The sequence below is a fragment of the Bombus flavifrons genome, chromosome 3, assembly GCF_040668555.2.
Source record: "Bombus flavifrons isolate JBK064 chromosome 3, iyBomFlav1_principal, whole genome shotgun sequence".
NCBI lineage: Eukaryota > Metazoa > Arthropoda > Insecta > Hymenoptera > Apidae > Bombus > Bombus flavifrons.
In genome coordinates, this window is record NC_138444.1 from 10,184,157 (window position 1) to 10,208,197 (window position 24,041).

At 35.9% G+C, this 24,041-nt stretch overlaps 1 protein-coding gene across 3 annotated transcripts in view; it reads left to right on the plus strand.

The window, feature by feature from the left end:
- Positions 1-24,041, plus strand: part of LOC138178260 (UNC93-like protein) — a 57,588-nt gene that overhangs the window by 14,340 nt on the left and 19,207 nt on the right. For all 3 annotated transcript variants that reach the window (XM_069109927.1, XM_069109925.1, XM_069109926.1), the window contains exons 2-3: positions 284-1,014; positions 6,965-7,181. In XM_069109927.1, the coding sequence (XP_068966028.1) occupies positions 300-1,014; positions 6,965-7,181 (932 nt within the window). In that variant the 5' untranslated portion in view covers positions 284-299. The remainder of the gene's footprint in view (positions 1-283; positions 1,015-6,964; positions 7,182-24,041) is intronic.

The following is a 24,041-nucleotide window of genomic DNA, read 5'->3' on the forward strand; positions in this document are numbered from 1 at the left end:
AAATGTAAGAATCTATCTCTGTCAAATCGGATATACCAAAGTATGTTAGTATAACGGACTAAAAGAATACAGTCTAATACAACTAACACAAACATTAAACAATTAAATATATTTAATAATAAATTACACATAAATTCATCTTCGTCCAACAGTTGTTCCCTCACCAATCTTATACAATAACTATTTTTCCTCTTCTTTCTCCGATACAAAAATCTCTTTTTATCAAATTAGAATCTATCCCAGACGAAATATATTAACGACCAATTAATTAATAATGTTACAGGTAGCAAACACGTAGAATGGTAGCCTCACAACACGACGGTACCAGAAGTGTTGGTGGCGGTGGCGGTGGAGACGGTGGAGGTGGCGGTGGCGATGAAACCGTGTACACGGTGACCGTGAGTGGTGTCGGTTACAGGAACGAGGGTTACAAGGACGATGGTACCGATGGTATACCTCCTGAGCCGCAGAAACCACCGCAATTATCGTCCACGGACGACGATACCCAGTCCAGAAAGTTCAAGCTCTCCCGCGGCGAGAAATGGCGGATCTTAAAGAACATTAGCACCGTATCCGTAGCATTTATGGTGCAGTTCACCGCGTTTCAAGGCACAGCGAATCTACAATCGTCTATCAATGCCAGTGATGGTTTAGGCACCGTGTCCCTATCAGCGATTTACGCGGCTTTGGTATTATCATGCATCTTCGTGCCAACCTTCGTTATCAAAAGGCTCACCGTGAAATGGACGTTATGCGTATCGATGCTGTGCTACGCACCGTACATCGGCTCCCAGTTCTATCCAAAATTTTATACCTTGGTACCGGCTGGCGTGCTTCTTGGTTTGGGTGCCGCACCCATGTGGGCTGCCAAAGCCACCTATCTCACGCAGGTCGGTGGCGTCTACGCGAAACTCACCGATCAGCCGGTTGACGCCATCGTCGTCAGGTTTTTCGGGTTCTTCTTCCTTGCCTGGCAGACTGCTGAACTCTGGGGAAACCTCGTGTCGTCGCTTGGTAAGTGGTGGCCTTATTTATTTTTACTTTTTTTCTTGTTTTCATTTCTCTTTGGTTAAATATGTATTGTGCTGTTTTATTCTGAAACCTTACAGCTCAAGCAACTTTTTATTCTTTCGTTGTAAAGTTTTGCTTTTTTCTTTTTTTGGTTTAAATATAATGTTGTTTAATTTAAAGCTCAGGGAATTTCCTTTATTTCGTTCTATTTCATTTTAAAATTTTCCAAGCTCGGAAATTTTCTATTCGACTTGTATTTAGAAGAGTATTGCGTAGAAATTCAAATTTTCGGCTATTTGACTTGCGTTAAATTTGCTGTAGGAATTTCTTTTTATTTGACTTGTGTCAAGCTTATATGGAAGATGTAGAAATCTTTTTTATTTCTCTCACATTACGTAGAAGTACATGTATGTAAAAAATGGAAAGAAAGAAGGATGTTTGAAGGATTTCAGTTTTTTCTTCTGGATAACATTGAATGAACCCATAGTGAGAGGTTAATGTAGCGAAGTCCATCGTTCTCAATGTTAACGTCGTTTATCATTACTATAATCGACATTAACGTACTCAATAACGATAGTCAGTGATCGAATCTCAATAAAATAATAATTGTTATTTAAGAATTTATTTAAAACAAAGTCGTATAAGAGGCAGCTTATTGAAATGAAATTTCCTATCCTTATTAACGATCAACATCGAACGATCTTTATTATAATCGTTAATATCATATTCTTATTAACGATCGATATAACGAATATCTGCCATAGATAAATCTATAAAAATTACTTTGAAAGCCAGGCTCACACATCGATTAGCATATTAGAGAAATTTGATGCAAGCTAATGGTGCAAAATGAGGACGATAAGTCGAATAGAACGGAATTACGTAGTCAATAGGTGTTTTAAAACCTGAATTATCGTTGAGTATTAACTCATAGCAAAATTGTTAGACTGCGTTAAAGCATATACATTCACCGAAGTAGTAACATAAGGAAATCCAGTAGAAAACATACCACGAGCTACCCATCAATACTATAAATCAGCTCTAATTAACGGTACCGTTAGGTTAAACAGAGTCTTCCTCATCGAATATGCACGAACTTCATCCGGCTCAAAATTCCCTGGAACGTTTACCGAATGTCCTATTCAAGATAAAAAAAGAAAATCAGAAAACGAATATCTCGAATTACAGATACCTTCGTTCTACTTCTACTCATTCACGGTATAAATTAATCTTCTCTGATACATGCCCAAAATTTCATTTCTGAGAAGCATTTAAAATGCAAATTGTTGATGCCCATCTGATTCGAGGACCTTCGAACTCGTCGAAGTCGTTTCGAATGAACGATTCTTAGAGAAGATCGTCAAGGCCACGCGAAATCGGTGTCAATATTATTTTGTCCCTCATAAATTCGGTAATCATTCGACTCTTCTTTCTCTATCTTCCCGTATCTGCCAACATACGAAATTTACCTGTCGCTGCTGATACCTAATTATTATCTACTATGTCTGAACAGATGGCCTCATCAAGTGCGAAACACTCGTGAGATCACGCTGCTTCGTAAACAACGCACTATTGCGACACACGTAAATACACTCCTATTCATAAGTATTAGGTTATTGAGAAAATTCGTGAAATTAGCGAAAGCGAACCCAATGATGATCAATGTTACATGAACGCGGCTTTTTGTTTGCAATTGTTTTCAGTCAGTTTCCATTACTAAATCCCATATTTTAAACTTGTGACCGTGAAAGGGAATGCCAAGGATTCGTTCGTTACTCTTTTCGTCACTATTTCTTTCATTCATCTTCTTACGAACTGTACGTTCGTAGTAATCGTTGTATATATTCTACTAAAAACATTTGACAAATATAATCTAGACACTCGTGTCTAGTTACAGAGTTAATGAAATTTCCAAATATTTCGTATAACACACACGATATGCACGTACAAGTTTTCTATGACAAGTATTCAAATACTTTCGTGAGCCACTGCAACTCTTCGTAAGCGTTCTAATACTTATGAAACAGGAATGTACGACAGGAATGTACAGTATACAAAACACGCATGGTGTGTGTAGCAGTAATAACGCGTGCGTAGTCAGACTTGTCGGGCCAAATATTCGGTCCTTTCCCTTACTGGCTGACTAGTTGCCTGGCTGGTTGGTTAGTTTACTGGCTGACTGGTCGATAGGTTGGCGCGAGATCGACGACACGACAACTCTCGCGCTTGCTGCTAACTGCTAACGTTCTCCATGGACACACTCGGGTTTCGAGCGGTTCTGACTGACAACATCGAGAGACTCGCCGAGAAAGATAGGAACGTTCGAGGAACAGCGATGGAGAACACTTTGCACGCGGGAAGAAACAAGATTTATCCGGTATAAACCCGTGATAGTCGGTTTCCGTACCACCTCGTACGCATTCCCTGATACTTGGGCGGCGGTAGCGCGCGATTTAACTGTTTTCTATGATTCGAACCGTTCGATCGAGCGATCGGCTCTTCCTCTCCGGCGGGCAACGGCACTTCCGTTTACTCCGCTTAGCTCTGCACGCGCGACCCGCTCCTGCCTTCACGGCAGATACGTTTCAGGTAAACAAACGGTGGTTCGCTTGACCTTTCTTCTCTTTTCTCGCTCTATTTTTTCCTTTCTCTTCTTTTGATATTTATTTTTTATTTACATAAGATCGCTCGACCTTTTCAAGGTTTCACATGTACATATGTATTATTATTGACAAAGTTGTAACGATCTTTTTTTCCTGTTTAATGTATAAGACACAATAGAACGTCATTTATCTAGCATCACGTGTCATCTATCTCTAATCGATATTTCTATATGCTGTCCTTTTATTTTCCGTTCAATTAATAGAAGTTTATATATAGATCAGAGTATTCAGTTTTCAAGAGATCATTTAATTCTTAACTGTTGCTATCTGTTAACCTTCATAGCCACAATGTTAAGAAGCAATTGGATAGCGTAAATTAATTGATGCAAAAAAATTGCAAATTAAATGTTAATGCAACGTTGGCCCTTGACGGGTTGAATGATAATTGAATCGACACGACGTATACGTCAGTAGCAGCGAATATGTTAAACGAACACTAAATAACATCTCTTTCTACTAAGTGGTATTCAGATAAATGGAGTTCTATTGTAATTGAATGGAATGAGGAGGGGATTACGTGTTGACGGCCTTGAGTGGACGATTGATTTCGAACGAACTATAGGCGCGCCTCGTTGCTGAAACCTGTTTTCATCCAGTTTCTTCCGATATCTTTGAGACTGTTTGGAGAGTATGCGCTGTTGAAAATGTACTCCGTGGATCGTGGTATTTCGCGATAGGAACATAGGAACTCTCGATTGCTTGATTTTGCTAGCAGGTATGTTCTGCAACATAGTATATAAACACTAGAGTAGAGTAAAACCTGTACTTCGAAGCATGATAGACACGTGCACGATAATCGAAACGCGATGAACATATCCGTGAAACAATGTGTAACCGGACAAAAAGCAAGACAGTGATTCACTCTATTGCGAGTACATAATTCTTTATAAACACACGTTCCTTAATTACGTTTAATTTATGTGTTCTGATGGTTTACGTTCAATCAGAAACTATTACTTGTATTCTGATCGTCGTGCATTAACGGAATGCTTTTGATGAAGATGTATACAAGTACATATTTACAGCGTTACGTTGTTCATAGGTTAATTTCTCAAGTTCTTCGGAAAATTAATCGAAACACTTCAACGACGCTACATTTCCCTGATGTCTTAATGTATTTCCCCGTACAAACTACACTTTAGTCGTTTAATGTTTCTACTGGAAGATGCGAGGTATGCTTAGTCAACGTGGAATCCAAAATGTATCTCTTTTGGAGTAAAGGGCATTAGGTCGAATGTAAATGTAGAAGAGATGATCTGGAAATAGGTTAATTATAGAAACGCAGGAGAAAATATAATATTATACCGTAATTAGGGGCTATCACTAATATAAGAAGATACCATAAAGATTTCGCTTTCTTGTTTATGCTAAAATACGTTTGATATATCTGCCTTTGATTTAGATACAATAATTATTCCACAATTCATGAATCGATATACTATATTATATATGTATTTATAATTATAAATATTAATCCATTTGTTTTATTTATTCATTTTTTCATCATAAATACGCTATATACATTTTCCATTTTTCATTTTTCATTGTTACAATTTAACTGCTCTGAATCACAAATCAAGAAATGAAGTTACATTTTGATTACTACGTTGATTAAGTATTTTCTATTCTCCTGGATGGATACTAGTACATATTTAAATCCTACATATACATTTAGGAAAGGATTGTTTGAATCTTCTTGCCATTTAGTATTTCATCCAAATAGCACCCATACATTTTTTCAAATTTACTTGGCTCTGGTTCAACAACTCGAACATTACACACCTGGCACACGTCTACAAATCTCCATAAATACGTACAAATACTCTCGATCTCTGTATTCGTCGCTTAAGTAACCGAGAAAATTAGTGAACATTTAAATGGCAGCGCTCTTTAAATTCGTGAACTTTGTTCGCCAAGAAAATTGCATTCCAACAACGTATACATACACGGGCCTGCGCACACGTCACAGTTGAATATATTACAAGTTGATAAGTAGGACTTGCGGACAATCGGAAACGAAGGTGGGAGACATTGTAAACATACTATGATATTATCAACGACGCTCCGGTGAAAGTTCCTGTCGTTCGCCGTCCGATGACCGCGTACATGGATTGGCCAATGTAAATTCCAGAATATGTGGATACGTTTCGCTCTAATGTCGTATAATCGCCGCTTAACACGATATTTGCATGTTCGATGAGCGAGGTTGATCGTGATACAAACAAGCGAAGAAAATGCTGGACTTTTTCTGCTATTAACTTCGACATGGTAGAACTCGTACAATTTGTTTCTATTCAACTTCGTTGAAACTTTTCGATTATTCTTTAACCTTTTTGTTCTTATCACAGCACTCGTATCTTGTTCAATTTTTTTATCTGCCTTGGAGAATATATGTATATGACACGGGTCGTTAATAGATTGTAATCAGATGCATAAATAGTTGCATACATATCATTCGATTGTCTTGCAAAGTTGAACAGGATCTTGATAAGTTGTTGGGAGATTTATGTTTGAAGAGATAACATACATTTTGCTTAAGGTCCCATTCCTTTGCTTATGTTTCTGAAGGAATTCTATTTGATGTACCTGGCATTTAATATTTGTCGAATATTTAGTCGACCAACTGTGTGTGTTAGATTTTTACAAGATGACAAAATTACAGATAAATAAACAAAGGAGAGAAATAGTTATGTACGTGAATAAGAAACTTGAAATATAATCCTCGATAGTATACGGAATTCTCGAGAACAGTTTAAGAAAAGTACGAATACTTCCAAGCATGAATAACGAAATAATTATAAAACTATTCAAGTTTCTAGAAAAAGGCGCAAAAGAAGAAAATAGTTGGACAAATAAAGAACATAAAATATAATTATATCTTTCCTTGTGATATATACATATTCTATACATAGATATTCATTTATTCCATCGTTTAGAATCAAATTTAAATTATTATATCATATATACAGGGTGGTTGGTAACTGGTGGTACAAGCGGAAAGGGAGTGATTCTACGCGAAGAAAGAAGTCGAAAATATAGAATAAAAATTTTTCGTTTGAGCCTTTGTTTTCGAGAAAATCGACTTTGAATTTTCGCTCCAGTTACCAACCACCTTGTATATGTTGTAAATACGTGTTAATCAAATCACATTTAACAAGCAAATATCATTTGTTCTCCAGATCTGCTCAAACCATTGTTCCCCAATCAAACTTTATTATTATTTTCAGCGATATTATTGTATCTATATCTCTTTCTCTAATCAAAACTTCTCTATTTGTTTGAATTCTAAGTACTCACCGGAGAAGAGTTCGGCGGTGGCGGGAACCGTACCACGAATTGGAACAAAATCAAGTTCTGTGGAGCAGACTTCTGCGTCCTCGGGAACGGAGCCCACGAGACTCTGGATCGTCCTCCAGAATCTGAGATCTACGAAATTTCTGCGATTTATCTAACTTGTGTAATCATCGCCGTGATCATCGTCGCCCTGTTCGTCGATCCTCTGTCGAGGTGAGTATCCACGTGGTCGTACACGCGCCATTGATCCAAAAGGCATCATAACGCAACTTTCCATTCTCTATGTGTCGACCTTTAATTTTTTACCTTTGCTTCGACTGGAAATTAATATCGGATATATAGAAAAATATCGGCTGTCACTCATAGTAAGTCGTAATAACAAATTTATCTTCGCTATTCGAACATTCTGTTCCATACACAAGAAGCAAATATAAAATAAGAAATTCTTTAGGGTAATAATGATAATGTTGAAAAATTGCATTCGCGTTATTTATCATTGATAATTCAAAGCTGAATGACTCAAGTGCAATAGGTAGCCTCGCTCATTATGCGGTATGTACAGTAGCTCGCGAAAGTATTCGCATTTATTGAAATAGTCTATGAATACATTGTTTGTATTATGTACGAAAAATTTTCAAACTTCATTAAGATTATAAAGAGATTGACCATCGTCGTTATATTGGTAAATTTTGCAACGAATCAGAAAAACGTACATATTCAGTACAAGTGTATATTTCGCAGAGATCACAAAAGTATTTAAACAGTCAGTTATATTATTAAGTTTCGATATTCAGTGGACCATCGATAAATTAAATGTTCAAAACAGTTCTCATGTTGTATGCTAATTTTTTAATTAATATATATGCTTGCAGTAAATATTTTGTAATTTTTCTACACGTTTCCAGATTGGTTTCAAATTTCACCAATATAATCTTAACAGTCTTGCCTTATTACGGTGTCGATGAAATTTGAAAATGTTTCACGTAACACGTACAATACAGACTACAATAAAAGTTTTCTATGACGGAGTATTCAAGTATACTTTTGCGAGTCATTGTACACTTTTTTCACGGTCGTTACGATTGGCGATTTATTGGGTAGTGTGAATCAACGATTCAGTATGACGAAATATAAATACAGGCACGAGTTTGAAAAATCATGTACTAATTATTTGTAATTAGTAACCACACGACTGGGTTCGAGTTTAACACGTGTATGTTTCATTCCTTTTGTTTCGATAGTCGATAAATTACTATTTACCGTATGTTTTATGATTTCTAAGAATATCGAAGAATTATTTTCTAGTTATTACATCAACTAACAACATATCCATCCCTTGCTAGGTTTTCTTGCTTTAGAACTTGTTATAATTATAAGACTTTTATTATGCAAAGCGTTCAACGATTTTTACACGTGTGGCATCAGAAAGAATTACTTTCTATGCATTTATAATCGATCCTCGACTCTTTAAGGATGTAGGAATATATATTTTGCATTTAAATTAGAAGTTCGATAAGGCTCGTAATCCTCCAGGGCTATAAGCTGTGTCGTCTTCGAACTACCATATATGAGTTTAGACGCATATAACAGCTTCTTAAAATCACGTGTGGGACTCAAAGCAAATTATATGTCGCGATACTGATGATACCCTCCGTTTAAAAGATTTCATTAGGTATGTGTATATCCATGGCGAACTTGAACAGTGAACAACATCAAGACATAATCGCATTTGAGAAAACTGGCTGCCGGATCGGTTTTGTCTTAACGTCAATATTTGATATCCGTGAATCAGGCTTCATGAAATCCTCTTTATCGTTTAACACGGGCTAAGCTTACGTTTATTGTTGAGAAAACACTTGAAGCTTCTGCAAGGCTAGTACACCTTGAGTATTACTTCAAGTTAAACAAATATCGACTCGCCTCTAAGATGGATGATTAACGAAATAACCGGTGAAACTCTGTATTTTTCCGTTTCCGTTGTTCGATGTCGTTGCTCGTATCCTCAATTCAGTTTCGAACGATACTGTACGATTTTGTACTCTTTCAACGTGAAAAAAAAAATAATGAAAAAAGAATGGTTTAAAATATTGACGAAATAGCTAACACTGTGGAGATCTCTATTTTTATTTTGTAAAAACGTAGTTTCAAGTTCTCGAAGAATTATTGAGGTATCGCCGGAGAAAAATTATTATCGGATGAGACAAGCCTTTAACGATGCTTGCACTAGTTTCATAAATAAACGTTATAAGTCTTTAAAAAATTTAGATTACGTTTTCGCTTATTCTTAGAATTCACAGTAGTTTACGTAAAATGTACCGATAAGAGTACAAATTCGAATTGAAGTATGCATTCGAGTATTTATCACAAAATTAGGACGTCAAATTAATTTAATAATGTACGATGCACGTGCACACACACACACACACACTTATATTTTTGTGCTCGAAGGCATAGTCAGTTGGAATTCAACGGCACTTTACGTTTACCAGGATTATACAGACACCTCGCACGCGTATCGCGTTCGCAAATTATGAGATAAGAGCTCAGTTTCTGACATCTTCGTTTATCAAGCGATTAGAAGTTTAAAGTGACAATGAGATACATAGGGTGAAAATGGTACGTAGCTTCGACGTTGAAAAGAATTTTAATTTCACTATACTCGACAAATTTTTATTTATCCTCTTCTTTTTGTCCCATTTAGTACATCAACTATAAGTGGCTCTAATTCAAGAGACCATTCAATATTCGACTGAAAGAATAGACAAGCTTCGTGTAATTTACACACAGCAAATGTTATTGAACTCTTGTTATTTAACAAAAAAATTGTCACCGTCCATGAGTCATTGCCACGACTCATGGCTGCTTGTCTTTCGGATAAGCATAATACGAAACGTAAATAGACAGGGAACAACTGGAACGATAAAGTCGATCATGCACGATCAATGACGTACGTAGAACATTAAACGATTAAATTATCCGAAAACAGTTTTTTATCGCGATTTATCCTAGAGAAAGATATCTTTATCTAAGACGTTCAGCACGTTGTTCCACGTTGTGGACACAAGACGAAATTTATTTTCCCTTAATTAACATTTAATATTTACTCGTATAATTTAAATCGGTGTTTGAGTGCTGAGTGAGGAGGTGCCTATAGATACAATAATCGACTACGATTAATTTTATTTTATGTTTGTTTCGCATTTTTCTCTTTCTTTCCTTGCAAATGCCTCGAGAAAACTTTAAAACAAAAATACATGTATTGACTCACGAAATTATTTGGACACTTAGCGTAAAAAGCTTCTATGTATGTACAATCATGATAGTGGAGTATCATTATAGTACTAATAACATTTGAAAATGTGTTATATAACACATACAATATTTGGTAAAAGTTTTCTACGGTATGTGTTTTGCCTCAGCCACTGCATGTATTTTTATATTTCTTTCAAAGAAAATGTTTCTCCACGTGATATGAACAACGATGTCAATCAATAACGACGTCGAGTTGTAATTATTAATTTATGTCGAGCCTTGAATGAAATTATGAAACGTGCTACGAACTGAATGGACGAGTGCAGAAACCTCGTGGTTTTAACAAACTCGTATAAATCATTGTATTTCGACTGCCAATTTTATTTTCTGCATCGTGACTAATACTTCGTAACACCTGTGATATAATTATAAATTCCAAACTAAACCAAAAAAAGAAGCGAAGTCTTTGTTTCCGCTGGTCTGTGCAGTGAATTGAAATTTTTTAGACTTTTTTTTCCCTACACACGTATCGTAGCATCTGCATTTAAATTGCAACCTTCAGACTGAAGAAAAAGAAGGAAAACAAGATAGTTGACGTCCTATTGATCCATCCACTGGCACCTTTCCGATTTTATTTAACATCACCACATCCGTCGAAGCTTCGATCGTTCGAAATTTGTCAATTTTATGAAAATTACCTACCCAGTATTACCTATTTTCAATTTTCTAATGAGTTTTGTAAATGATCCTTTTGTTTAACAACAGCGATAAACCAAATAGCCGTAACATAATTCACTTTATCTGACGTAATGTAAATATTATGGAAATTTCGATAGATAAAAAGCACGGAGTATCGAGCGCTATATATTTTTATTTATTACGATGATTGTCGGAATACGTAAACTTTGTTCGTTGCACGGCCTCGCCAATAATTCGGAAGAAAATCGTGTAAACGTTCAGGGTGTCATTGTTTAAGAAAGTCGCTGAGAAAACGAAACGTCACGAATTGGTTTCTAACCAGGATGTAGGTTAACGAAGTTGCTACGCTAGAAATCAATGTCAAAACCGTTTCACTTGCACGGATTCGCTCGGATAAAAAGAAGAAAAAAAGAGGGGAGAGAAAAAGTGACAGTTACGTAGAAAAAGAAACGTAGGCGGGTACCTGATTAAATATGAAATCATTCTTCCGTGGCGGGCAATAATAACAGTGGTATCTGTATAAGAGAAGAAGATTGAAAGTCAAGAGCATTGGCGTTTCGAAGAAATGAATTCGCGCGGATCCATATGGCTGAGAACACTATCGACATAGTGGAATGGGGAAAAGAGCAAAAGAAAAAAAGCTTCGGCGCCGAAATAAATTAAAAGGAAGAAAAGAAAAAAAAGAGAGCTTGGTGTTTCGATCGAATAGATGATGGAAGCATGATGATGCGGTCGGATACTCCCATGGAAGTTTGCCTACGGCCAAATAAATTACACATATCGTTTCGACAGGCAGGTGTCAACGAAAAAGTGCTTCATGGTTTCGAGATACACGCCTCTTCGTTAAAACGGTCGACGTTTTATTTTATTATACAGGAAAAAATTCTGTATATTTTATTTTTTTCTCTTTCCTTGTCTTTAATCTGTCAAATTTAAACACATACGTAGTATGTACCTTATATATATATATATATATATATATATATATATATATATATATATATATATATATATATCTTAACGTAATTTCGCTTCGATTTTTTCTTTTCCTCTTTATGGGATAACTTTTTTTTCATCAGTTCGAACGATTGAACATTCTTTTATACGGGATGATTTATCTGTTAATTCGATCGTTATGCCTTCTTTTAAGATTGTTTTTCCGGTACAACTTTTTACAGGATAATTTTTCTCCCTATATCAAATTGACCGCAGAATTATTTTTTTCTCTTTTCAGGACGAGTCTTTTTATTCGATAAGATCGATTATGTTTCTCTCGTAAGAAAATTTTCCTATTCAATAGAATTATTCGAAAATTGATTAGCATCTCATGTCATTCGTTCGATCAAGTCAATCGGGAATTATTCTTTTTCCCTGTAACATTGTTTTCCTCGTACGGTAGACTCGACCAAAAATTACCTTTGTAAGATAATTTATGCCGCTCGATGGAATCGGACAAAAACGAAATCCTCGTTCGGATGCGACGGTGCATGTTTATCAATGGCCACGAATGTTGATTACGAGTCTCGTGGTTGAATCGAGTTTCCAGAAGCTTCCGGTTGCGGGACGCTTCTTGAAAACTCGCCCACATAACGGAAGAGAAAAAAAAGAGCGAGAAAAAAGACAGTAATGTTTTTTTCCAGGAGTATTACGAAACGCGCACCTTAATAAGCGTGTATCGCGCGAGATCCGTGCAAGATCCCCTCCCCTTCTCCCATTCAGAATCGCTATAAACATTGCTCTGCTCATGATTACAAAATAGCGTACATCCGACGCAGGATGCATCGAAGCACGGCGGTTACACAACCACCCGCCGCAATTTGTACTTATTAAAACCCGATAAATTTCTGGCTGTTGCCAGCATTGAAGTCTCTGCATGCGAGGGTACATCTATACACGCTATAGTGCGTGCATTGTGTACTGGCAGACCTAAATTCAAGAAAATGCCTCGAATTAAAATGACTTGGAAATGTAAACGATTCGAATCTACGGAAAATTAAAAACAGAACGTTTTTTCGTGCGATGATCGTAGGGAGGAAGATAGTAGGGAGGAAACGCGATAAATTATACCTCTATGTTTTATTTTATCTTTATGGGACACCGGTTTAAAAATTCACTATAACGACGTCTGCATGTGTCGGTGATTGCGAAAGTGATACATGTCATATGCGTATTTCTCGTTGCGTGATATTTAAAGTTTTACGATTGATGCATGAACTGAAATTTTGCTTAACGACGCAACAACAAACTGAATCCGGCGGTTCTATTTCTACTTCTTTGCTAAGATGATATTTTTCAGATTATCGTAATGTACGTAGATGTGACGCAAAATGAGCGATAAACTTGTTTTTTCTGATTCTTGACTTGGGCCACTTTCATAATCACCGGTACGTACAGTGGTCCCATAATAGGTAAATTGCTTTTTATTTGGTTCAGTTGATTAAATATCTGTTCTTGCTATCTATCCATTTTTGAATATTTTATGGTCGATTAACTGTCACAATGTTATTTATTCTATTGGTTTTATACGAAACTTGTTGGATTTATTACGTAGTTCTCTAATTTTAATATGTCTTTGCATATAGCACGTCGAATTGATTTAAGTTATGTTAGAATTACTTTCTTTTAACCATCAAATGATATAAAAATCGGAAAATCGACAAATATAGACTTGTTATGCTCGTTCCTTGTCCCCGTATCTTCTTTAGTACACTTTTTCAAAGCGGAATACTTCAGTAGAATTGTTTTGAAGACACTGGATATTTTAAAAGATAGACGATTGCGCTTGTATAAATTACTCTGGAACATTCTCGACTACAAACGTAAGTGGCATACGTTTATTAAAAACACGCTTTTAGAAAAAAGAATTACATACAGGTATAAAAAGGCACTGCGAAACACGAGAGCATGAAAGTAAAGAAATTTCTTCAGGACGATTTCTACTCAACGTTGTAATTATACAACGTTCCTTGACACGCTTGTACATTTATTTACTCGGTTGCCATACCTTATTCGTATCTCTTCGAAGAGGAAAAAACGTATAAGACGAGCTGTAGAAAGAAAAAGAAAGTGAACGGTATTTTTGATTACGTAAATAAATTTCACCGTAAAATAGATTACGAAAATGTTGTCTTCTTCGATCAAAACACGATCGATTGGAGCTATGAATATGTTCGTAAACATCCAGAGAATCTAATGTAATACCTGACACCTCTAAATGTTCAAATATACTTTAATCATCGATGTGGTATATTCGTCAACAAGCACTGCTTAATCTATAGCTAATATTGACAATATTGATACAACAAAAACTCAAATATATGTCCATACATATGTATGTAGATATTCGTTTTCGTCATACATTCTTGCACGAAAGAATGAATAATATAATATGATACGATAACTAGCATTCGCAAGAATATTACATACGATAATATTATCTTTTATTGTCATATGGTATGAATTACGTATATATTATTATACAAAAGTACAGTGATACATTTTAAAATTGTGACAACACGTTTTGCGAGATAGTGAATTTAAGACCCCCGAGCTATAAAGATAAACAATAATTATTAAGAAGCTTGTATTTTAGCAATTTACCACGAAGAATATATTTAAAAAAAAATAGGGATTAATTTATAATTTATTTTTCATCGATTAGATTTTCCCTAAAATAATGAATACTTTGTATAATCCTTCATTCGCTTGACATCAAAGGTTCCATTTTTATCAAATAACTCGATTACCTCACTTCGTACTATCTGCCATCTCCATTTTCGTTATCTTAAGCTATTTGTTTTTGTTTCTTCCTGTCTTATTTTCGGCAGTTCATTTTATACGTGTTTTGTAACAACTAACTTACCATTCTACTTATCAATGAAACTTCACACAACTTACAAGTGAAGAAAAATGACAAGCAATTAACATCGCGAAACAAATATCCAAAGATTCATAGGATACGTAACACATTGCAAAGGTATAACGTGATCACTTGCCAGTATGAAATCATTATGCTAAATTCCACAAGACATTTGCACGGTACTGTACTTGTAACCAAAATATAAATCCCGTTACTCCCGTCATTTCTCGTGTACTTACATTGTGGCGCCAACGACTCGGCCCAGCGCAGCGACCGAATAGCTTCCGGCAAGTGATCGAGTCATATAAGCGAGCCGGCCGGCCTGTCGGAGATTTGTCATTTCGAGCATCGGTGATCTCAGGATTCGTGACTTCGTGACCAGCAAACCGTCTCGAGCCGAGATTTACAGGCTACAGAGAATTTTTCCCGATCATCCGTTGTCGTCATTTGCATTTCAATCACGCGCTGTCTGTAGACACAGGGCAATATTATTTGTATCTTTTCATAACAGTACATACTACCTCGTCCACCAAGGACGTCTGCCCTCTTATCCGGACGTTGGCAACGTTCTAATGATATACCGACGCTAAAAATATTAATAGCCGCGCACGCGGGAATGCTGATTTTCTATTGGCGTTGGTGACGCTTCATCATCGATACACCAACGTGCGTGTCGTTTTAAACATTTGCATATGCATGGGGTCTGTACCGTTTTCATTGATAATTAATGCGTCTGGCCTTCCAACTCTTTAGATCCAAGCGATATCTTCCCATGGTAAGTGTGAAGAACGGTGACGACACTTCTATCGCTTCATCTACAGTTTACCAGTCGCTGGGAGAATCTGATGCGTGATCTAAACGTGTCAACAAAAAATGAATTATCGCGGCCCGTTCTCACAATCTACGTGAATGAAATGGAGGATTCGTTAAGAGGAGGGAAAAAGTGGGCATTAGCGCGGTTTAGGTTTAGATTCGCGTGGTGGCAGTTTTTTGTTGTAATCAACGGTAGTCTTCACGGTTGACCCCGAAGAGCAATTCTAAGGTAGACTTTTACAGGAAATCTTAAAGGTGAATAGGAAAAGGTATATTTTTGACACGTAGAGAATTTTATCTTTTCATGGAACTTGGCCATTGCGTAGAAACAGGAAGATTAGAAGTTATAGTTTACGAGTCTTGTTCAAATAATACATCTATTTATCGCTATTATTGCATTTCAAATTTATGAGCTTCTAGTATCGAACTATGGAGAAGCCAGAAGATCGTGAAAATTATGAAACTATATAGACTATGTTATATAAGGAGAATCGTAGAACTAAGTTACGAAGGAATTAGAAAATTACGGAGTATTTGAAAATTATGCAGGCTATTTTGTATAATGAGAATTATTGAATTATAAAACTACGAAGAAACGATGATAATTTGCAAACGAACTTGCAAAATTTATAAAATACCCTACCTGATATCTTTATATAATCCTCGTATCTAACAGTTTCATTGTTAACGAATATATTTTCGCTTTGCAAAATACGCTGCGTGGCAATTTGTAAATTTGTTTCGTTCGTAGTTCGGACCTGAAATGACATAATAAAATTAAGCTAATGAGTTGACCGATATTCGAAAGTTGTCTAAAAGCAGTTTGAAGGCAAGATAGAATATCATAGTTACGTATAAAACGTGTTCGATGTTCATAATCTCGTAAGATTTTCAGAAACCTCTATGCGGTTATTATTTAGCAATTAGAAATGGATTATAAACACAAACTGTTATATTATATGTATCGCGTTTTAAGTTTCTTCGCGTTTTAAGTGACATATATAAATCATTATGATTGTATTTTACCGCGTGAATAAGGAGAATCGTTCGAGTGCGAATTTTACGATTCTTTATGAATTACGTAAAGGCTAGACCATTATATACCGTATTACCGTGGATCCATGCTTCATTCATAGAATCGTTCAGATATGAGCCTCGTGTTCATGATTGTAGTCTGATTTACGATCGTACCTCACAATATCGGAGCGGTTGGAAAAATTGTTCTTTTCCTCTGTCATGTTATTCACGTCGATACGTCATACTAACTCGTGTAAACACGTAAAATCGAACATTTCTACAAGAGCAAGATTGCAAAAAAATAATACCTATAAAGTTTTCTGAACTTCAAAGACAGATAATAATCATTAAAACGAAATTGTAACATTAAACATTTTTGTTTATCCTATCATCCTTTAAATCGACTTGGTTTAGATGCGATTTCCATTAAGTCTATTTCGTGAACCTGTTCTAGTAATAATTCACGTCTAACATTTCACATCATCAAAATCAAGTTAGTATGAAATCACCATTTTATTTGAACTTTTTTGGTAGCTGTTTAAGTTTGAAAGAAAATTACTTTTATGTAACCATTTTACGCTTGATATTATGACACAGTTTTTTATTACATATACGTTGCAATTTATATTACGCACTCTGTTACGTGTGCTATTATACTTGAGTAGATTGTTAATTAATCGAACGATAAGCGTATTTGTTTTCATTAAAACTGGTCTGAAATCCTAGCGGAATACGTTTTCATCGTAAAACCACCCGAAATTCCATTATCAATAATTAGTAAAAAAAAAAAAAAAAAAAAGAAGTTTTCTTCACAGACTAAAAAATCCAGATCTAAGAAATTTCAAACGAACTATTTCTATTTGAATTAAACACGCTGCATAACACGATAAGTTTTCTAACGTAGCTGTAGCCGGAGCTCCTTTGTCTCTTCTTAGTATTGGTATACATAGTTGCCAGGAGAAAGGAATATCTCTTGTGCCAGAAACACTTGACTACTTTCGATTTCCGGCAGTCTGCGCTTTGATGAACATCCAATTCATCCTCGGTCGATTCACCTGCACAATAACAGAGCGCAACACGCATTCCACGTGCTGCGCGTGAAATTGCACGTTTGATGATTCTGCGATTCCACTGGAATTCCGATTCCTGGAAAGATAAGTTGCGATCGATCACAACCACGATCCTTCGTAATTCCGAAACGAGGTAAACGATTCCGCGCGATCGGCCTCGGAAATTAGCGAGAAATAACTGTATATGTCTCAGCTGTCATTTTCCATTGACAATGTAATACAGACACAAGCGTTTATTAGCTTCGCTTTTTTACGTCTGTAATCATGTTCTTACGCCAATCGCATATGGATGATTTTGGTTTCTTCACCGATAATCTATCTACTCGTTACAAACATAACTTGAAGTTTCACGCTCGTTAAGAACATATTTCTTTTGGATGCAATTTTTAACGTAGCAATTTGCGATCTTCTCAAATAATTTGCAGTCGTGTCTTCTAGTGTAAGTCTTCTAACGTAGGTCGTAAGTTTTCTTAGCGTCGATTAAGTAACGTCGCGAAAAATTCACCTCCGACTTTCTCAAATAATTTTTTAAATCAATATATATATATGTACATATCATTTTAATCTTGTTTGAATCCAAGAAAATTCCAATTGTTAATTCCAAGAAAAGAGAATCTTTCTTCCAATTATTTTCTTCGGATAATATTTCTTTCTTTCATGTCTCTACGTTGCAATTTTTTCGAGCAATTCTTAACGTCAGTGTATCTCTCTTTACATATTTTTAATATCTAACGTTGCAACTTGTAAATTTCTCAAATACTTTTTGTCGACAATGTCTCTCCCACGATTTTCCTCCTTTTCCTCATACTTTTCTACGACCTTCTAGCTTCTAGGACCTTCTAGAGTACTTAATTTCCTTAGGTTACTATAGATTACTATTTGTATCAATTTTGACCTTCGTATTATTGTTATATTTATCATCATTTGGTTTCTACCATGCTATAAACAATTTCACACTACAGATTCGGATCTTAAGAAGATTTCCTCGACGTTTTTATCTAATTCGTCTGAAACGTTTTCAATATTATTTACATTGAAAAATCAACACGTAATAATTGTAATTCGTTACGTCGTGTTATTGCTGCTCTTTATTACAATATCATTAGCAATAGCGAACGTGTCGTATCGTATCGCACAGTTCTCGACTTATCGTTCCAAGTCCATACTTGAATCGGTGCAGTTGCTTCACCAGCCAACCGTACTGTGTTATAACGGTTCAGAAGCCATTCCCGTGTGCATGTTGCAAGAGCAAAATCATCAGTGGGAAACTTTTGCACGGTAGATACACAGAGGCTGGCCGAGGAGGTCTTCGAGTTTCCGATTCACTCGCCAGCTCGTTTCCATCAGCTCTAGTCGCCTCTTATTCTTTCCTCTCGAGATAAAGCGATTCTTGCTGACCTTGCCGCATTGTTACGACCGCTGGTACCATGGATGACGTTATAATGGCGCTTAATGACGCTGGATTTTCTCTCCTTTTTATTTTTGCGCGCGTTAGCGATCTCCGTACCTGGCCAGAGCAACACACCGACACACGAAAGTATTTCAACGCTCACCATAGAAAATTTTTGCGCGTATATCGTATGTATGGTAGAGCCTTCCTTATCCGGACTAACAGGGAGACAAACCTGTTCGGATAATGTAATTTTCGGATGATGGAACTATCGTTTTTCTCCTATGAAATTTCATTTATTCTAATACGCATTAAGATTAATGGACTGATTCTTTCAATATTTATGCATCCCGTGTCTATTTTCGCTGTTGAATCATATAATTCTTTCAACGTAAGTAACTGCATAGGGTTACATTCTTCCTGTACTTTGAAATCATCGGAGCTCTTTATCGAATACTTCGACACGAGAAGACGACTCTTCGTTGCCACATTCGTTGGCTGTTTTCATTCCTATAAAATCCTCGTTATTATCGTCTCTGTCGAAATGAAACCGTTTAATTGTACGAGTATATTTAAGGTTTTCTTACCGCTGATTCGAGTAATCTACGTACTTTAGATAATTTTCAATATCATGCTCTTGTTTTCTAATATCTGTGATCGTGGCTTCTCCAACGTTATACATCTCTGCTAATCTTGTTGCACTTACATTGCAACTTACGTCGTGTTTTATCCCCATAGTTGAAACGCTATTAGTTTCATACTAAACTCATGCAATCAGAATTCACTCGATCGAATAAAGCAAATAGTACATTGTATACGAGCATTAATCAAATATGTATACAATTTGAAATGGAAGGAAGTGTTCTCTTGATGAGAATTATAATAATAATAATAGAACGTTCAGATATTAGGGTATTCGTATTAGGGAGCTCTGTTGTATTATACAAACTATCCATTGTCACTGGAACATCCATTTTAACGTTAATGGATATTGTATAAGATTTATGAAACTGTCTCAGGAAATATTAATTTTTTTGACATTGTATTCTAACACTTCTTTGTTCGGAATAGTACGAGGAATCAATAAATACGAAAGAAACTGTAAGGTTTTATTAAAAAAAAGAAAAGAAAGATACAATAGCACTTTGTAACTGCATTAATGCAATTGTATAAAAAAAAATCGATGCACGATGATAGAGCTTGATAAAGAATGCAAATTGTTCCTCTACGATCTTTTTCTATCCGCAATAGAAACAGAGTTATAACCCGGCCCAGTTTCTAGACTCGCTGTGCATAATAAAATCAGCCATTCACGCAGTGTGTCAGTATTCCTCAACGGTGGAAGTCGAATAAATGAAAGATTCGTAACACCGTGTGTTCTGCAATGATTCTGCAATCGCTATTCTGACTGAGTTCTACTATCGACTGGCATAGTGGTCGCGACTAGTGTTGCAACTGCATATTACGTAGATCGGAAAGTTTTGTCGCTTTTACTCGTACATGCGTTTATTGGTTTAGGTTTAGCAGTTTCTGTCAGGTAATGAAATATTCGAGCGAATACTTCTCCCAGCTAGATATCTCAATCGGAATTATTTTATTGTTCGATAAAATAGGAGCGAAATTGAAACATAAAAATATTTCGAATATCGTAACAAGCACATATATTAAATATAAATATTTTCATGGTATGAAAAAATAGTTTATCATGCTGCTACAAACACTTTGATTTCTTCGTGCTACATAAAATTATGCGATCTAAGTGGAAAAAGAAAGATATCGGACGAATCTTTGGAATTTCCTTTCATAATCACAATACTGAAAAACAGAATTCGATATCTAATGTAAATTAAATGGAAAAAAATGCAAATACAATGTTGCCTTAACGCAATACTGACTCTTATTATCAATGGATTAATTGCGTGAAAATTCACTGTTCGAGGAAAAACTGTCGGAAATATACCGAGGAAATCTTTGTAAAAAAAAAAAAAAAAACGGGAGAAGTCAAAATAACGACATTCTTTTCGTGAGATTCATTCTGTAATATAGTACTTGTGAATGGAACGACATATTTACTTTCCTCGTTCACGGTATCGCGATAAATATCAAAAGAAAAATTCGAATTCTTTCGCTTGTAATTTATAATTTTATAATTGTATAATTAATAACTTTAGCTTATCTTTCGTTCAGACTTTTAATTATTACACCAATTGAAAATTACCTGACAATCATCGAAAATTCTTGTAGCTGGAATATCGTTTGTCCATGCTTATTTTTAGTTCATTCTTCGTGCATTTCTCTAATTCCACGCTTCCTGTATCATTAAACGATTCGAACAATGAAATACTTGCCGTGAAGAAGGTATCTTGTTGCATACATCAACGATACTTGTGCCGCATTTTACCTATCCTTATAGAATGCAATTATGATATCGTCTCTTTCATCGATTGAATGGAGTATTGTGAGACCGTGACATAAATCATAGCGACGTACAAATAAAAATGTAATTTCCATTAGGTAACAATAGTTTCCATCGCTCGTGTATGTGAAAAATAAAATAGTTAATTTTTCCTGTTTTTACTGTAATATCGTCGTGTAATTTTGTTCCTTATTATTTACAAAATTCTTTACGATCTTTCGATTCTTCTAGTTTTCAAATCTTCTCGTAACGCTTGCAAATCAGATAAACATTTTTACAGCGTATTGACGTTTGTCTGTATGGCGGTTGGTAATCTGTGTCGCGAAAATTTAAAGTGCAAATTTAAAAATGCAAAAAAAAAAAAAATACAGAGAGTACATGAAAGGTGAAAACACGAAACGTAATATTTCTGTTTTATTAATAATATCTATCGATACTCGATCGATGAAAACCCAATTCTCTGCTTAGCTTCTATCTTTTTAGTTGCGGTCGTAAAGATACGAATTTGCTTAAACATCCGCGTCTAGCAATTTCTAAGATGTCAGATAAAGTATAGGTTTATAAATTATTGACTTGATTGAAATATGGTATATAAAACAAATTTGTACAGACAGGTAGAGGAAAGGTGAAGCAGAGAAATCTTATCTTCGATAAGCGATCGAGCTATTTCTGCTTGAACTTGAGAACAAACAGGAACAAAGATAGTTACTACTCTTAATGACTAGTCTCCTTTGCTTTTCATTCTTCTTTCTTGTCTCTTCTTGCTTCTCTCCTTTTGTTCCTTTTCCTCGCCTCTTCTCTTGCTTGTCTTCATTCTACTCTTTCCTTTTTCGTCTGCTCCTTGTATTCCTTCTCTTCTCAGCTCCTTCTGTCTCTTCTTACTTTCTTCTGTCTCTTTTCTTCCTTCGTTTCCTTCATTCTCTCGCTTCCATCCACCGTTAAATTTTCCACAAATGCGTAAAAATCGGCCAGTCTACGATTATCGCAATCATTCCCCTTCGCAACGAATATTTTCTCATATTTCTAAAACAATAAGGATTCGGTTTTCCCAGAAAAAAAGGATGATTCACGTTTCTCGTACGTGACGTTCCATAAAATTCGAACACGTATCGATATTAAATCCGTATGTATATATCTGTCTATCTATACTAAGGTGGCCGGAAACCCGAGCGACCTTGCATTCGACAGAAGCTACTTAAACGCTTCGACGTTGTTTTATCGTGGTGAACGGTTTCGCGCGACCGATGTTTTCCACCTCGCGTTTGTCACACACACGTTTACGATCGATTAACGGTCCACGGCTAATGCTTCATTCCATTCCGCAAACATATTTATGATCACTCGTTTTTCCTCCTTTCCTTCGCTTCTTCTTCTTTTCTTTTCTTTCTTTCTCCTCCGTTCATTAGATATATGTAGATACGTATAGTTAACGCAGCTAGAAGTGCAATCGGTGGCGGACTATGAGTCAGACATTCTTGAATTATGTATTTGGATTAGCCGATGGCTTGTTTAATGTTTACAAGCTGACACATTCTAGTTAGAATGTTCACGTGCATGACTTGCACGTACGTTGACATTCGTACCGCGCACTGCACAATCGCAGACCAGGATCGAATAATATTTAACGTTCGACAATCTCGAGTCAATAAGGTCTATGATTTGTATTAAGTATACGATGGTCAGTGGTAGATAAAAGACAGTGAAACGTAAATGACACAATATATCGTTATAAGTTTACGAAATTAAATTGTATTTGACAAGTGCGATATAGATAATTGCGACGTATAACGCGTACGGTGACTCGTCGAAATACGCGCAAGCTTATAAATATTATAAGTGCAAAAATGCACGAAATACGTATTATGTGCAAAGATATATATAGCGTGCAAAGTGTAGCACCCAGCACAGTACTTAAGTAGATAAAACAAATTTCTCTATAGGTTCTCTGTTTCTTTATTTGTCTTCGTAGTCAAACAAACTTACGTAAATATTCGCGGTGCAGTTACAAGAAACATTTTCAGGTATCATTAGCGTGTTAAGGCTAAGGTCGAAGGTAAGGTAAGGAGGTCAGATCGAGGCCGACGTTATGTTCGGCATGCGTTTAACTCCGACACCAGTTCACAGTTGGAATCGCAGAAAGAATAGAATTATTTGTGTTTACTCGTGAGACAATTATATGTACATACATGTTAATGTTTAAATATCAACGTCATCGCGAATAACAACCACGAATGATATAATCGTTATAAATTCGTTTGTTCGGAATTTCCTAATTGAATTACATAAAAATTGTAATCAAAGATATGTATCTAAGCGATGAAATAATTTGGAACAGTAGTTTCGTGTTTGTTGGCAGATCGATTCGTAGAACAGTGCGAGTTAGAGCTACTTTAACGGAAATATAGTACGTAACATTAGGTTCGCGAACGTGAACGTTGACTCGTGGCGGTCGATGAAAACTTTGCGCAGGGGCAGGAGGATTTTATCTGGCACTTCCTCTCAACCGTCTTGGGAACTATGTTAATGAACATGATTGGCATCGTATTTAATGACGATA